We start from the raw sequence: 18,045 nt of genomic DNA, 5'->3' as shown, positions 1-18,045 counted from the left end.
TACATTGGTATATTTTATTTGGTCTATGGCATTCATGTTATCAAATGGTCCATATTTAACCTTTTAATCATTTAACCTAAACTATCCTATAGATCGAAGTACGTGCAAATATGTAATTAACCTTCAACAAGCACTAAGAACTCTAGAAGCAAACCATAGTATTTACCACTTACAACTCATACAAGTAGGATAAAATTTACGAAGAACTGTAGTATTTAGTACATGTCACCAAATATTATGTCATGGATAAATTTAAATATTCAGTAGTACAAAATGAGATAATTACATCAACAAGTATATAGCTAGATCACTAGTTTTTATCACATAGATCTCCGGTTGTACAATATGTAATTTAGAGATAGCAGCAAAATGCAAAGTTCGAAGAATAATTTCATCAATATCTGCTTAGAAAAGTAGGGAGCATCAATAGCATAGAAAATATCTCAACAACTCTTTATAAAAGAGCGGTTTCTCATAAATTCATCATCTTAGAAGATCCATGGAAGCTAACATATCACCTTCTAAACTATATTGTCTGCTTGCCTCTGCAGTGAATCTATTTGAAGGTCCAATTTCACCTAGCAAGTGTGTTATTTCTGAATGATTTTGGGAAGCCAGCTGCTGCTTATGAAACTTGTTCTTTAGCCCTTCTAACTTGATGGCAACTTCTTTCATGGTTGGCCTTTCTTCTCCTTTCAAATTTAAGCACCTCCTGGCAAGTTGTGCAAACACAAAGAGTTGTTGTATTCCAGCTTCCTCTACAATTTGAGGCTCTACTAGTTGAAGAATGTGTTGCTCATCAAACATCAATGTAAAATACGTAGCAAGATTTCTCTGCCCTTCCGACCTTGAAAAAGATACTGGCATCTCTCTAGTTAATAGCTCCACAAGAACTACCCCAAAGCTATAGATATCACTCTTCTCTGTTAGCTTGCTTGTGTGGAAGTACTCTGGATCTAAGTATCCAATTGTCCCTTGCACGAGGGTGGTTATATGTGTTTGATCAAATGGGACCGACCTCGAGGCTCCAAAGTCTGATACTTTAGCTGTATAATTCTCATCTAACATTATGTTTGAGGATTTGACATCTCTATGAATGATTGGTGCTGAAGCAGCTGAGTGCAGATATGCCAATGCCCCGGCAGCTTCTGCAGCTATTCTTAAACGAACTTTCCATGGCATTGAGAAATCATGACTCTCACCATGGATATGGTGGAACAGGGTTCCATTGGATATGAACTCATACACAAGTAATGGAACTTGGGTCTCTAAACAGCAGCCCAAGAGTCTAACAACATTTCTATGATTGATTTGAGAAAGGATGATGATCTCATTGATAAATTGATTGATCTGGCTCTGGTCAACAAATTTGGCCTTCTTGATGGCGACAACATTCTGGCTTGGCAAAATACCTCTGAATACAGTACCATAACCACCATGACCAAGGATTTGGTTCTCACTGAAGTTGTTGGTTGCCTTTTCTAGTTCCTCTATACTGAAGATCTTCACTGTTGCATTAGAACCTTGACTTACGCTTTGCTGCTGCAGAAACATGCCTCCATTTTGTTGAAAGAACTTGGCTTTCATCTTTATTAGTTTTCTTTTCTTTGAGACCCTTAATGACAACAAACTTCCAATGACTAGAATAAACAAGACGCCAAACCCCACACCTGCATATAAGCAACAGGAACTTTAGTTTCAAAAAATCTCAGTTGATGATAGTTCTTTCCGGTATGCGTAGGAGATGCTTTTATTGCTAAGCTTTGAAATTTTAAACAATGATAGAAATTTTACCACTCCGATTGTAAGCTTGATAAAAAAACAAAACAAATCAACAAATACTTATGCATGGCATTATCTTGATCATCAAAAATTAGATTTGAAGAAAATGATGCATCACATTTCCGTAGGACTAATTAAATTCTATTCCCGTAAGGATTAATAAGATATTTAAAACATATCATTAGTAATAACATAATTGTGCCTCTCAGTAAAAAATAATTTTTCAAGATTTTTTTATGAGAAAAATATAATCATAGAGTTGGGGCATGCTATGCAAGCAGCTTGGCATGACAACCATCATATCCCTTGTACAAGGATATGGTAGTAAAACTAAACAAAAACCACAAGCAATCTTAATAAAGAAATTCTTTTTCTCCCCCAACCCCTAGCGCATGAAAGAAAAACAAAATATGTGATTAGTTAGATCCTTTGAATTACCTTTTTAAATATTAGATAATGATTAGACTAGTTTTCGAGAAGAATACGAAAAATTGACAACTTTTAAAAATATAAGATAATTTGTTTGTCAGCACTTCCTTTTGACACTATACTCAATCATAGCCTTGTTGATTAGGTTTTATCTTTTATTATTTGAATGCAGATCCCATGCACATCATAATCCAAAACCAAGATAAGGTGGGCATATCATACAATATTTTCTAATAATAATGATTATTTTTAAAAATGATAAAACTTTGCTTGGTAGTTACTTCTAATAAAAGTCTATTATTTGAAATTTTAAAAACTATTAATCCCTTATATAGTTATTAGCTGTTACGAAACTTCTATATATAATGTTCAAAAAAATTATGCAAAGATTACATCATTCTGACAATATATGTAAACATCGTTTGAACTCTTATAGATCCATCAGAACATGAGAAATAGATAATAAATTTCTTTCTTCCTCTAACTTTTAATTTCTATAACTTTTCTTCTACACTGGAATATAACTGCTTAGAGTTCAAAGGAAATTTAGATAAGTTATTACCTATGAAATATTAACTTATAGGTTGCATTTTTAGTGCATTTTTATCTTTCGAAGTAGTGTTATGAAACTATATAAAGTTCCTTGTCCGTATGATCCACTGTTTTATCTTTAACAAAATAAGTCAAATAATGTCCTTAGCAAAACTCTTAGCTTGTGTGAGGTGAAGAGTAAGGTTGTGCACACCCTTGATAAATTTGGCTTTTGAGTATGGAAGTTAGGGCTGCTTCTAAGGGGCTACGAGTAAGACCTAAGTAGACTTGCTAAACCTACATAAAACACATAGCCCATAATGTGCTACCTTAGTAACAAGAATCCAATGTATATTGCGAACACTAATATGTGAGTTTTGATTAAATACGATCAAGGTTTAATCCTTTTAGTTGTTCAAGACTCATAATTTTTGTTCAAACCTTAAGTTCAAAGGTAATCCACCTAAGGCCTGCACCATACTAAATCCAAGTTTGTTTTCTCTCTACCTTTTTTATGCAAGCAATATTATTATTTGCAAAAAAGTGGAGGATTTTTGTACGGCGTTTTCTAATAACAATTGTTTTAAAAAATATAAAACTCATTATATAGTTACTTCTAATAAGAAGTCTATTATCTGAAAGTTTAAAAATTTCTACACTCTTAGGTAGTAATTAGAGGTTAGGAAACTTTTATAATGTTAAAAACAAAAATATGCAGGGTTGCATCATTTCTGAAATGATACGTATGCAATATTTGAACTCTTATAATTCTATCAAATTATGAGAAACAGAAAATAAATTTATTCTTTTGAACTTTCTATTTCTATAAATTTATCCCCCCCCCCCCCCCCCCCCCCCCTCTCACTCTATGCATGTGAATAATGGGTGGAGCACTGCTCTTGAAAATCTATATACATATACAAAATGAGTGAAAATTAAAAACGGCTTCATACGGCAAGCATAAATCTTGAAGCCAAGAATCACTTCCTCTTCTCTCCTTGTCTCTCTCTGTGTGCCTCCGCTACCAAGTACCCCACACCCCCCACAAAAAAAAAAAAAAAAAAAAATCATTCATACCCTTGCAAATATGGCTTATTGCATATTTATTTTTATTTCTATTTACATATATAACCCTTAAAGTATCTTATTTTTTAATGGTACCTTCTCATTAGATTTTTTTTGTTGATGGTACCAATAAATAATTATTTTCAGTATAAAATAGATTTAAGTGCCCTATTTGTATTCAGATTCTTAAAAAAATTATGCAAAAATAATATCTCTTTACAACATAATTGAATATCATAATTTTTTTATAGATATTGATGTATAAAGACAATATTGGTATTTTACACTTAAAATGAAAATTTTTATATCAACGTCATTGATTAAAAATCTCGCAGAATGGATGTTATTGTAAGGACAGAATAATTTTACGAGTATGTATGTAAATAGTATTTTTCAGAAGGTAAATATTTAGTAAGACATATTTAAAAAAATATATATGCAAAAGACCTAAAAGAAAGAAAAATAAACACTTAATTTGGTCACTTTGAGGATCAGATCAGATTAGTTTGGTCTGGGCTAGGCTGAATCTGGCCCGACTTGGCAGATGCACAAGTTTAGCAATTACCAAGTTTATGACAAGGTTATTACACAGAACCCACACAGGGGAGCGGACCAACATGGCAAACCGGCATGCATTAGCTAGGAGTATTTCTAACAGTTAAAACTGACCAAATAAACTATAAATAAAAACACATAACTCTAGCCTGCATAGTTTTCTATTTAGTAACAAGAGAATTTGAACATGTTACCCAAAGCAACCTCCAGTGGCACCATATTCATGCAACCACTTCCCTGCTTTCTACCATCACCACGTTGTCCATGTGGGCAAGCACAAGAAACACTTCCTGGCTTGTTGATGCAGTGTCCCACACAAGGATTGAGCTTTGGATCCTCGCACTCATTAATATCTTGCAAGAGTAAAAACGTGTTGAAGTCCACAAGAAATGGGTTAACAAGAATATATTAAGGTGGAGTAAGAGTAAATGTAAATTATCAAGATGTTGCAAACTGGGTTATAATGTTTTTGTATCCGTCGTCCATTTGGAAATAGATTCCAAGTTCAAAACGTGGCTTGTATTTATCCCAGAGGGTTGACTTGGATACTTCTCAAAAAAATAAATAAAACAAGTAAAAGAAAAGAGAAAAAAGAGCTTGTAGGGTCTGCCAAACACGTAATATACCGGAGTATGCTTTCTAAGGAAATTGCCATTGGTGAAAAATAGAGTTGGGAGTACTATGAAAAAACTAGTATATATCCATATGTTTATATATATATATATATATATATATATATATATATATATAATGTTTCATGAAAATGTAAACTGATGCGTACCTTTGCATCCAATGTAAGGATTTCCATGGTATCCATCACTGCAATTGCAGCTATATCCGACCCCATTAGTTGAATCGTAACAGTAGCTGTTCTCCTTGCAAGCATAGGTTTGCTTCTTCTTTCTTGCTTCTTCACACGGCTCATTCCCAATAGCCCAATCCAACACCATTAGGTAACGATCATGTAAGAATCTTCCGGACATAACATCATGCAGCATCTTCTTCGAGAATGTGAGGCTACTTTGCTTAACCAAGAAGGTCTCGCTGCAATTGCTTGAGGCTTGGTCCATGCTTTCGATCGTGCGTTGAATCTCTTGAGACCTGTAGTGATGATGGGGAACTGACAACAGCCCGAGTCATTGCAAGAGCCATTGACAACATTGGGATTGGAATCGTCGCACGAGGCTGTACAACCGTCCGAGGAGGAGCTAGAAATCTCATGGATATGGACCATTTTATCGCAACCGAACATCGTCAGCATGTTCTGTGTGTCCGATATCGTATAGGGAGTTCCCTCCAGGTCGATCCAGCTGGGTACTTGAGTGGAACTCGTGAAGCAGCCTTGAGCAATAGCACCAGCGTAGATGCTCAGATTTCCTTGCTGCAGCGAGATGTCTTCAATCTTGCAAGCATGGTTGCCCAGCTGCAAAATTGGAGAAGTGCCATTGCAGGTTATTTCGAAGCCTTTCATAGCTTTACCGGATATGCCGAAGGGATAGGGAACGCTGGTACAGGTCAGTGGAGATGATGACTTCTTTGCCTCCAACATGTATGCGCCGAGCGATACCGCCAAGCATAACAGCAGCAGCTCAAGAATCAGCAACAGCCCGGAAATCATATCTCTTTGGCCTCTCTGCCTACTCCCTTCCCCGGCAAGATTAAAGCCAGTTAATTTAGCCCCACTTCAGTCGCAGCAGGGCTCTTCTTGTAAGCATGCAGAGAAAAAATCAAGGAGAGCCTGGTAGATAAGAGCACAGCTTTTCCAAGCATCAAATCAAACTCGATGGCGACCATCTTGACTACTTCGCATGGAAGACTAAGGAAAGGCAAAAATATTTGTGGCCGCACAAAGCTTATCCTTCTCCAGTCCGCTGTATTCCTCACTCATGGATCTGCTACCATGGATGATGACACCTCCCTCATCATCGAAACAGATTGATCCAACGGTAACTAAGCAAAGCTTAGCATGTGGATAAGAGCACAGCTTTTCCAAGCGTCAAATTAAACTCGATGGCGACCATCTTGACTACTTCTCATGGAAGACTAAGGAAAGGCAAAAATATTTGTGGCCGCACAAAGCTTATCCTTCTCCAGTCCGCTGTATTCCTCACTCATGGATCTGCTACCATGGATGACACCTCACTCATCATCGAAACAGATGGATCCAACGGTACTAAGCAAAACTTATCATTTTGCAAAGGTATTGATGTTTTCTATCCCTTTGGATCGGAAACAAAGTTCCAGCTCAAATCACCTCAGGGGCGGCCCAATGCATTTGAGGGCTAAAGTAAGCTCACTAATTAGAAAGGCCTTTTTTTTAAAAAAAAAATAAAAAAAAAATTTAATAAGTAAAAAATACTTTAAAAATTTATTTAAAAATAATTCGTCTAGCTTTTTGATATGCAAAATTACTGATCAAACTTTTGTAGTCAATATTCATTAAAATACTATTTTCAATCGTAATCTCTATTTAATTTTTCTTGTGATATAGTTGACCGCAAATAAAATTTTATCAACTTTAATATTGAAAAACTGCTTTCAGCTGAAGCAACTGTTACAGGTATTGTTAACAATATTCTGTAAGCAATGCATGCATTTGGAAAAGAATCTGTTTTTTTTATAAAACTTAAAGTATCAATAGGAGTACTAGTTTCTATTTGCAAAACTTCTTTCAAAATTTTTAACTCTAAAAACAGATCAAGATCATCAATATCAGAATATTCACCATGTTTTAAAAGGTTTTTAAGATTAAGATAACACTTTTTCAAAACTTTCTTATCTTCTCTTTCTAAACAGGATGGCTCTATGAATGATGCAGACCAAACATGGTAATCTTTATTTGACCTCTATCTTCATAAATTTGTTATGCTCTTTTTCTCATAAGAAAAGGACCCAATCTTTCCATCTCTAGAATCTTTTATATAAATCTTCAAGGATTCTTTACAATGATCAAGATAGCCTTGCAGGTATTCCAGGAAGTTCTGTTAGCAAATACACAAGGCAATATGTTCCTCTGGGTGCTCTTATTTTCATTAGGCTATCAGGAGATTTTCTGTCACAAGAACAATTGAGCAGGAAGCATGGAAATCCATAAATAGGAAATCAGCAACGGCTACTTGTGACGGGAAAAGGTAAAACTTATTCTCAAGCAACCCTACATCCACAAATAGAACAATTGCCAATGCTGCAAGCAAATCCAAGCCTCGAGCAACAGCTACACATTATCCATCATAGCAAAAGGAACAAGCACACACCATGCTTAAGGAGCTTGATAGATGCGGCCCATATGCTTATCTAGACACGTAGACAGACAAAAAGAAAGAAAAAGCAAAATACTATTATGAATCTGATTGTCAATCTCATTTTATTTCGTTCTTTTTATGTCATCTTCTAACTCTATTTCGGATACTTGTTCTGTTGCTAATTTCTGAATTAAACTTGATGGGGTGTTTTATTTGTTTGTAACAATAAATCTATCTAGAGCTTCTTTTTGAGATTGAATGAGTTTTTCGATTTTTCCTTTCTTTTTGAGTTTTTCATACCCACATTCATATTTTTTAATTAGACATTTGAATTTAAATATAATATTATCAAATAAAGTAATTAAGATAGTCGCTACAAACAAATCAAAATATAAAAGAGTTGAAAATGATAAAAATTCAAACTTGCGGTTGTGCCTGTCCCGATCGATCCGTCAATGAAGCGGAGCCTGCCACCTGTGGAAGTTGTCGCTGTCTCGCCAGAGGCCCGGGGCCAGAGATTGTCACCTGATATAAAATTATTGAAAAAAATTAGGAACGAAAGATTGCACTATTCAATTTCGGCAACTTTATTATAACTTTTGAATGATAAAATTGAAATTGAGAGAGGAAAAGGAAAAATATTAAAAACACCAACTAGAGTAGGAAAAAGGAATAACTTAACCATTAAGCTCATGCGTGCCAGCCAAAACTAAATATTTTTATTATCTTGTGCGTACCATCGTCACTGTCACTGGGGTTCATTCTTTGACTTTAATTCAATAACTTAAGGTAGAATTTTATTTGTAATAGCTATGCATTTCCACATGCTATCATCTTTCAATACTATCATGAGAAAGCCCACGTCCACAAAAAGAAATAAGAGGTCACCTTTCAGCTAATTAAGAATGGTGTTCCATATGGGGTTCATTGCTAGGGCTCAAGCATGGATGAAAATAGGATTCAGCAAGCCACAATAGCTCTAACTTTGGGGGCTCATGAAGTGCTATAAAATAGCATAAGCGTTGCAATACATTTATTTGGCTATTATAATTTTATTTTCTTTTGAAGGTCTTTCCATTTTCTTGCCAGTGTCATTATAAGGGTGTCATTTTCTGAAATAATGAAAATTCCTACTGCACTGTTATACAATAGTCATATAATGATTACTATGTGTTGGGGAAAAATAAATCGTCCCAAAGCACGTGAGCAGGCCGCCAGCACGTGGCCGGAGGCGCCCGATCTAGAGGGCGCCCGACCTAGAAGGCGCTCGACCTTGAAGGCGTCCGACCTAAAAAGCACCCGATCTCGGAAGGCATCCGGTCCTAGAAGCTGGACCTCGCTGACTGCCCGCTGCGGTCACATCCTCCTACGGCCCGATTTGGGACCACGCCTTGAGCGGTTTACTCAACAATTAATGTGCATGGTCTCTGCAGACCTCCGACTTACTCAACAATTAATGCGCATGATCTCTGCAGACCTCTGACTTACTCAACAATTAATGTGCATGATCTCTGCAGACCTCCGGCTTACTCAACCATTAATACGCGTGGCACCTGTTGTCTACGGATCTCCAGTCCTCCACGGCAAATCAGCTCGGCTGCCTCCAGTCAGCCGTGACAACTTCCTGATTCCGACCTCATCCCCTACGGCAAAGTATTAATTCACATGATCGTGCACCAACTCATGCGACGTGCTCAGTTGTACGGCAATCTGGTTCCGTCGCATCACAGGTAACCCAGCGCCCCTCTATAAAAGGAGAACCCCTCTACCTTGAAGGAGGCTGGACACAAAAAAACTCTGGACATATTTTTCTTCGATATATCTTTTTCCCCTCTAACTTAGGCATCGGAGGGCCGGCGCCGGAAACCCCGGCCACTGGCTTTTTGCAGGCCCCGCGGAGGACGCCGCCTGCCGACGGATTGCCACCCACTGCCAGACGACGGAGCTCCTCCCTTCTCACCCACTGGTCACCCCCGAGTCCAATTTTCAGCAACACTATGAATTGAAATCCCAGAGAAATTGTAAAGGTATTATGATGACATTTATGTATCTTAGAGATTATAATCATATGAAACAGAGGTTAGTACTTCATATCTTTAGAAACTAAAGTATTTATTTTTTTGGAAAAAACAAAAAATTAGGCTGTTTAAATACTAGCTAAAGAGTCAGAGAGTTTTAACATAAGTCATGAAAAGTTGAGATCAAATTCACTAAGGTCCACTGGATGTACTACTGTCGGACTAAAATATCCTTAATATTAGTTTTCACTATATAAGAAGTATGTAGGTAGGTCAAACAAAGATAGAAGCTATCGAAACTGATTTAAAGACAACTCATTTTTGCCATGCTATAACTTGGACAACCTATGCAAGTTCCATTTTTGTTTCAATATTATTGATTGTTTCAAACAAAAGAACTACACAACCAAGATAACATTAACCTGTTTATTACAAGAAAGAACATTGATTGTCCAAATTAAAACATGATCACCGGTGAGAAGAGAAAAATACAATACAAATTTCACCATCCAAAACGGAAGCTCTAGTTATCTGATAATGTAAGCAAGCAAGTGAGACGATATAATTATCAAAAAGAAAATGAAAATCTCCAGTAACACTCGAATAAAACCAAAATCCAATCATGCTATCAATCACAAGCATATCTCATCTTCTGCTGCTGTAGCAATTTGTCTTGCTCTTGTTTCTAGTCCACGTTAAAATTTTTCTCTGCCAAATAATTCCTTGTTGATATTGACTACGTTGTCTTCTTGATTGACCTGCCAAATGTCGACGAGTGCAGTGATCAAAAAACCAACCCTTGCAAGGAAGAATGCATCAACATATATACCAGCGAGTATTTCTTTCACCTGTCCATCAGGAACAGCTGGTGATGGTAGAAAGCAGAGAAGCGGCTGCAAGAATATCTTTCGTCTAGGGTAATATATTCCAAGTTAGTCTTATTAGAAATTTGCCCAAGATGGAGGACGATCTTACTGATTATTTAAGGATGAAATGTCTTGCAGAAAGTTATGGACATCATGGCTGATTGTGAGAAACAAACTGACACATTAACTGACTAGACTGCATGAGTCAGAGGATTTAGTTCTTAAATGGCAAGAAACCTTGTTGAGTCCCATGTTTAAATTTCTAATGCTGATATATAATGATCTAAAAGGATCACTAGACTTAACATACTTAACATAGACTACTTTTACTACTATGGAGATGATTGGACAAAGTTCGGAGGTGAGATTCGTTATATTGGAAAACTAAATCGCATGTTAAAAGTTCAGAGACCATAACTTGGTCATACAACGCTTGATTGAGATGATCTTTTTTTTTTAAATTAGAAACATTTTCAAGATCTCTTATGTGGGCTGTAATACACCAAGCCATAAAGACTAAATTCTGTCATTTGAATGTCAAAATGGGCTAGTCGAATTAAAAATTTTCTTTCTGAGAAAAATTTTGATTGGGCTTATCTTCCAATCCGAAAAAAATTATATGGAGAGTCTAAAAGCAAAGTTGATGTAAAAGTCGAGTCTATCTCTTGTAGAATTTTAGTTTTTTACGATTGTTTCCACTAGTCACGGTCTAACTTAGGAATGCTTTATCCCTTTTCGACTAGAACAAGAATCTGACTTGAATTGTGTAATGATGGGTCTCACCAGTATAAATAGAGTCTACACCTCTCAGTTTAAGATGGATTAATAGAAGAAAAAGGGCCAAATCCTACTTTACCAATTTTTCTATTTTTTACTATTTTTTTAAGAAATTTGATGGAGCAAGTTAATAAAATTGGTCAAACCCCACAATTTATAATTGAGACATAATTGCTCATCGAAAGCCAAATCCTATAAATCACTTCTCGTGCAAACCCTAGCAAAATTTTGATGCCATGTATACCACATTTCCTAGTAATCTTAAATCTTAAGCTCTGATACCATTTCCCTCGTGTCCCGAACCTAACACTTGGGTTAGCTATGTGATACGACTGGATACTCTCTAGAGCAAAGCCCTAGAAAATATGCAAGGTCTAAAAATTTATTACAACCTCAATATTATTGAACAATAATTTTCAATTCATAACAAATAACAAAACTGGTACAACTACAAAATTTAATCATCCAACTAGTTTTAGTGATAGTTTATCTATTCATCCTTTCACTAGTGATTCTAACCACAGCCAAGTATCAAGCATCTTGCAACTTTGAAAAAAAAGGAGAAAAAAAAAGGTAGTGTGAGCTTTAAACTCCAATAAGAATTTCTACACATCTACACCAACACAATAATATAAGTTTGAAAATAGCAAAAAATCATTACACACATCATAAAATCATAAATCGACTATCAATATTGTTCAAATAAACAATATGCACAAGTACATCAAATATCAATAAAAATATAACCACTCAAGAGTGATAAATCATATGGTATCTCAGAAATCTTAAATAATTGTCTTCATGCAACTTTTCATTCCAATCTTTTTTAACTCAATTCGGATCTAAAATTAATTATCTTTTGAACTTTGAGCCAAATTTAGATGGTCCAAACATTCGTTTGTAAGGACACACAACACAAGGAGGAAAGAAATCGAAGGACACGTGTAGCAAATTAAGTCATTTTGGTTTGGAAAATGAATGGTTGATAAGGAATATGCAATTATCTTCCATCTAGTAAATATGCTGATTGCAATCCTTTTTCAATGAGTCTGGTTTTGCCATTGTACATGAAAGGATAAGAAAATCCCACTCAACCTTCTTATCATCTGGTTAAATAGGATGCATGCATGGTGAGGACCATGTAGGCCGGACTGGTAGCTTGGCAGCACCTGCAACTTGGCTATCGCCATGCCGTATAATTTCCTCCATCAAGTAAGTCAAGCATAGGATATCTCTGGCTTCATCCTCCACACTCGCAATCTCTCCAAGGAAATAAGTGGTGAAGGCACCCTGGAAGACCTTGGTCCCCGCCTTCGCTCGGTTCAAACTGCAGCCACCGAGTCTTCGTGGAAAAATTAAGAGAATGATGTGTTAATAGAATATAGGAAACGGGTCAAGCTCTCCGTCTTTTTATTATTACCATGACAAAACCAAGACATGCAAGACGTGATGGATGCCGACGTCGCCCGTGATCGGAGAAGACTAATCGGAGATACGTAACCACATATAAATGATAGGTGTTTCGTAACTGTTGGGCCCGGTCCAGTCTGTTGGGCTTGGGCTGGCTGTTTGGGCCATGTGCCCGGAGGAAGACTTCTGGCTCCGGCAAGGAGCGGACTTTGAAGGCAACTAGGACTCCGGCAATGCCATGAGTTGGCATATAAAAGGCCCATCCGTCCTCCCTCTTGGCATCACCCCTCCTTCTTGATCAATTGCCGGTGATCGCGTCGAGTTCTCGTTCGATTTCAGCCAGAAGGATTTCACCTCGTCGCGTCGAGGGAGCTCGCCAGAGGTAAGGTAAGATTTTCCCACTCCTCTCTCTCTCTCCTCCTTTCTTTCGGTTTGGGCCATCGATTTTCTTTGAATTAAGATGGCAAGTTGCAAGAGGCAACCAAGTCCATCTCTGTTCATTCTTGTTTTGAGCAAATTCACTTTTGTCATCGCTATTGATGGAGTTAAGGTTGATGTCTTTGACCGATCGCCTCCTGCATTTTGCCTGGATGACGAGCAACAGAGAGAGTGGAGTGCATGAGATTGAATGAAGGATGGATCCGAGGAGATGGCCATGAATAGCTTGGAGGCACACCTGAACCTTGTTATGGATCTGGCCGGCAGTCTGAGGAGTAGTTCATAAAGGATGTCTCAAAACAAGCAATCCTTTCATTCGGCCTCTTTCTTTCTCCTCATCTCTCCTTCCATGAATCTAATGCAACGAAACTCCATGATCTGTCTGCCTTGTTTCTCCTTTTTCCTATCTTCCAAGGTGGAGTATGGAGGAAAAGAAGAGCCTGTGTAATCTGGATCTTGCAGTGGCTGCCTTCAACCCAAACAAACCCGGAAAAGACTCCTAGTTGGATGAACATAGCACCAGTTTTAGGACTTCGGGGTTCAACCTATGAAGTTCCCATGAGATTTCAGACTTCCAAAATTAATCCGAAACGATTATGTATTTAGGCTCAATGCAATGATATTACGTATTTAGGATCAATTATTCTTGACACACTAAGTTACTTCAATATATTAGAGTGGAGATAAGCTGGGGCTTCAACTAGCGCAATGGAGTGGTTCGTGGTTGCACCAATGGCGGACGCGAGTACAAAGGATAAGCCACTTTTGAGAAGATGCTCAGTTTGCAAAAGCAACCTTCCTCTACCATATTTGTATATTTTTGAAAGTGGTAGTAGAGACGCATAGTTTGAGAAGGGGCATTTTGCCCATATATTTAATTTTTATTCATTGGAGATTTATTATTTTTCTGAAGTCTAGTTAAATCGACTAGTATAATTAAAAAGGTTCTCTAAGTTGGGTGCACGAATTAGGGAATGGTTTTTCTTTAAGAGAATGGCAACTTGCTGATTTTAGTAGTCGACAATGACATCTATTCCATTAATTGTAGGAGTCCATATTTATATAAAATTTGTAATAAATTAGGCCTTTTATCTATATAACCCCATAAATATAACTTATTTTGTATTTACCTTTTAAAAATCACTATTTGCAAATAAACCTCTCATATCATCTTATTTTTGCAATAATAGATCTCCTATTCGATTTTTGACTAACAGTATTAAAAATATTATTTTAAATATAAAGGACATTATTACCCTTTTGCATTAATACTCTTAAAATTTAACATTTAATTTATATTGTCAAGAGCTATCTTTTTATCTTTAAAGGGTACTGATGCAAAATGATAAAAAATTTGATTATTACTTAAAGCAGTTATCTGTTAATACCATCTGTAAAAAAAAAAAATCTTACGAAAGGGTTATCCTTACAAAAATAGAAAGATTTGAGGATATATATAAAAATAGTGAATTTTGAAAGGTAAATAAATAGTAAGTCATATCTGCAAGGGTATATATGTAAAATCCTAAATAATTTAGAAGTATTAGTTCGGTATATTTTATTTGTTCTATGCTGTTCATGCTTTCAAACGGTTTATTTTGACCCTTTAATCAATTTAACCAAAACTATCTAATGGAAGACAATCAAATATGTAATTAATTTTCAACAAGCACTAAGAACTCTAAAAGCAACCAATAGTATTCAGCACTTACAATTCATCCAAGTAGGACAAATTCCACTACTAGTATTCAGTACATGTCACCAAACAGTATGCCAGGGACAATAGTCAAGCATACAATATGAAATAATTACATTAATAAATATAGCTAGATCGCTAGTTTTTATCACATAAATCTTCCATAGTACAATATGTAAATTAGAGATAGCAGCAAAATACAAAGTTCAAAGAGTAATTTGATCAACATCTGCTTAGTAAAGTAGAGAGCATCAATAGCATAGAAAATATCTCAACAGCTCTCTAGAAAGAGAGAAGTTTCTAATAAATTTATCACCTTGGGAGATCTATGGAAGCTAACATATTTCTAAATTATATTATTCAGCTTTCCTTAGTGCAACCAGTTGAAGGTCCAATCCCACCTAGCAAGTATTCCATTTACTCAAGATTTTGGAGAGCTAGCTGCGGCTTATGGAACCTCCTTAGTCGTTCTAACTCCATGGCAACTTCTTTCATGCTTGGTCTTTCTTCTCCTTTCAAATTTAAGCACCTCCTAGCAAGTTTTGCAACCACAAAGAGTTGCTCCATTCCAGATTCCTTTACAATCTGAGGCTCTACCAGCTGAAGGAGGCACTGCTCATCAAACATCGATGTAAAATAAAAGGCTAGATTTCTCTGATCTTCTGGCCTAGCAAAAGATACCGGAAGCTCTCTAGTTAACAGCTCTATAAGAACTACCCCAAAGCTATAGACATCACTCTTCTCTGTTAGCTTGCTTGTGTGGAAGTACTCTGGATCTAAGTATCCAAATGTCCCTTGCACAAGGGTGGTTATATGTGTTTGATCAAATGGGACTGACCTTGAAGCTCCAAAATCTGATACTTTAGCTATATAATTCTCATCTAACAGTATGTTTGCAGACTTGACATCTCTGTGAATGATTGGTACTGAAACCGCTGAGTGCAGATAAAACAACGCTTCAGCAGCTTCTGCAGCAATCCTTAGACGGTCTTCCCATGGCATTAAATAAACCTGACTCTCACCATGGATATGGTTGAATAGGGTTCCGTTGGATATGAACTCGTACACAAGCAGTGGAACTTGGGTCTCTAAACAGCAGCCCAAAAGTCTAACAACATTCTTGTGAGTTATTTGAGAAAGGATTGCAATCTCATTGATAAATTGCTCAATCTGGCTCTCATCAACTAATTTGGACTTCTTGATGGCGACAACTTTCTGGCTTGGCAAAACACCCTTGAATACAGTACCATATCCACCGTGACCAAGGATCTGGCTCTCATTGAAGTTGTTGGTTGCCTTTTCAAGTTCCTCTATACTGAAGATCTTCACTGTTGCATTAGAATCTTGATTTAAGATTTGTTGCTGCAGAAACAAGCCTCCATTTTGTTGAAAGAACTTCGCTTTCATCTTGATTAGTTTTCTTTTCTTTGAGACCCAGCATGACAACAAACTTCCAATGATTAGAATAAATAAGATGCTAAATCCCACACCTGCATATAAGCAACAGGAACTTTAGTTTTGAAAAATCTCAGTTTATGAAAGTTCTTTACAGTAAGTTCAGGACATGGTTTTATTACTAAGCTTTGAAAATTTAAATAATATTAGGAGTTTTACCATTCTAATTGTCAGCTTGTTTGATCAGAAAGAAAACAAACCAACAAATACTTCTGCTTGATATTACCTTGATCATCAAAAATTAGATTTGAAGAAAATGTTACATCACATTTCTATAGGACCTATTAAATTCTATTCCTGTAAGGATTAAAAATATGCTTAAAACATCTCATTAGCAATAATATAACTATGCTGTTCAGTGAAAAATAATTTTTCAAAAAAAATTTGAGAGAAAAATATAATCAAAGAGCTGAGGCATGCCATGTGCGTAGCTTTGGATGACAACACCATATCCATAGTATAAGGGTATGGTAGTAAAACTATACAAGAACCATAATCAATCTTAATAGCAAAATTCTTTTTCTCCCCCCATCCACCCCTCTTGAAAAAAAACAAAATATGGGATTAATTAGATACTTTAAATTACCTTTTTAAATATTAGATAATGATTAGACTTGTTCGAGAAGAAATATGAAAAATTGATAACTTTTAGAAAAATAAGATAATTTATTTGTCAAGCACTTTCTTTTGGAACTCTACTCAATCACAGCCTTGTGTGATTAGGTTTTAACCTTTATTATCTGAACACGGGTCCCATGCACATCATAATCCAAAACCAAGATAAGATGGCCATATCATACAATATCTCCTAATACTAATAAAAGTTTTAAAAAATTATTAGTTGTTACGAAACTTCTATAATGTTATACAAAAATTACTCAAAGTTACATCATCTGAAAATATACAGATACATCGTTTGAAATCTCATAAATCCTTTAGAACATGAGAAATAGATAATAACTTTCTTTCTTCCTCTGAATTTCAATTTCTATAACTTTCCTTTTACACTAAAATATAACTGCTCAGAGTTCAAAGAAAATTTAGTTAAGTTACTACCTCTGAAATATTAACTTATAGGTTGCATTTTCAGTGAATTTTTATCTTTGAAATAGTGGTGGCATGAAACTACATAAAGTTCCAGGTCTATGGGAATGCACTGTATCATCCACCATAAAATAGGTTGAATGATGTCCTTAATAATACCCATAGCTTGTGTGAGGTGAATAGTGAGGTTGTGGACAGCCTCGATAAATTTTGCTTTTGTAAGTATATATGGAGGTTAGCACCGCTTCCAAGGGGCTACCAGTAACACCCTAGTAGGCTTGCTAAACCTGAATAAAGCACATAGCCCATAATGTGCTACCTTAGTTACAAGAATTCATGAATATTGTCAACACTAATATGTGAGTTTTGATTAATTAAGACCAAGGTTCAATTCTCCTAGTTGTTCAAGACTCATAATTTTTGTTCAAACATTAAGTTCAAGGGTCGCAGTGTACTCAATCCAAGTTTGTTTCTCTCTACCTTTCTTATGCTAGTAATATTATTATTTGCAAATAAGTGGGAGGATTGTTGTACAATGTTTTCTAATAGTAATAGTTTTAAAAAGATAAAACTTCGTTAGATAGTTACTGCTAAGAAGTCTATTATCTGAATTCTAAAAATTTTTACCCTCTTAGGTAGTTATTAGTTGTTAGGAAACTTCTACAATGTTAAAAAAAAAAAAAAAATTTGCAGGTTTGCATCATTTCTGAAAAGGTACATATGCAATGTTCGAACTC

At 35.9% G+C, this 18,045-nt stretch overlaps 1 protein-coding gene and 1 long non-coding RNA gene across 2 annotated transcripts; one reads left to right on the top strand and one right to left on the bottom strand.

The window, feature by feature from the left end:
* Positions 1-201: 201 nt before the first annotated feature.
* Positions 202-16,231, bottom strand: LOC103714552 (wall-associated receptor kinase 5-like). Its single transcript, XM_089929358.1, has 7 exons — positions 15,231-16,231; positions 10,381-10,534; positions 8,028-8,129; positions 5,594-5,785; positions 5,144-5,495; positions 4,557-4,715; positions 202-1,670 (listed from the first exon to the last, which is right to left on the bottom strand). Exons 1-7 carry the CDS (start codon positions 16,214-16,216, stop codon positions 484-486), a joined length of 3,132 nt encoding a protein of 1,043 aa, XP_089785484.1. The 5' UTR covers positions 16,217-16,231; the 3' UTR covers positions 202-483.
* LOC149767855 (uncharacterized) lies at positions 12,381-14,548 on the top strand. The gene is made up of 2 exons (XR_016399727.1): positions 12,381-13,062; positions 13,280-14,548. It is a non-coding gene; the product is annotated as an uncharacterized LOC149767855 (long non-coding RNA).
* Positions 16,232-18,045: the final 1,814 nt, after the last annotated feature.

This window comes from Phoenix dactylifera, chromosome 3 (genome assembly GCF_051530095.1).
Source record: "Phoenix dactylifera cultivar Ajwa chromosome 3, Ajwa_hap1_PhDact_Kaust_v1.1, whole genome shotgun sequence".
Classification (NCBI taxonomy): domain Eukaryota; kingdom Viridiplantae; phylum Streptophyta; class Magnoliopsida; order Arecales; family Arecaceae; genus Phoenix; species Phoenix dactylifera.
The sequence above is the reverse complement of the archived record's forward strand: the minus strand, read 5'-3'. Positions and strand labels throughout refer to the sequence as shown.

Coding starts and splice junctions, on each gene's coding strand:
- LOC103714552 (XM_089929358.1), bottom strand. CDS start 16,216: ATGAAAGCGAAGTTCTTTCAACAAAATGGAGGCTTGTTTCTGCAGCAA. Junction 10,535..15,230: donor CTAGCTCTCCAAAATCTTGA/GTAAATGGAATA, acceptor ATATTACCCTAG/ACGAAAGATATTCTTGCAGC. Junction 4,716..5,143: donor TCCTTACATTGGATGCAAAG/GTACGCATCAGT, acceptor TACTCTTGCAAG/ATATTAATGAGTGCGAGGAT.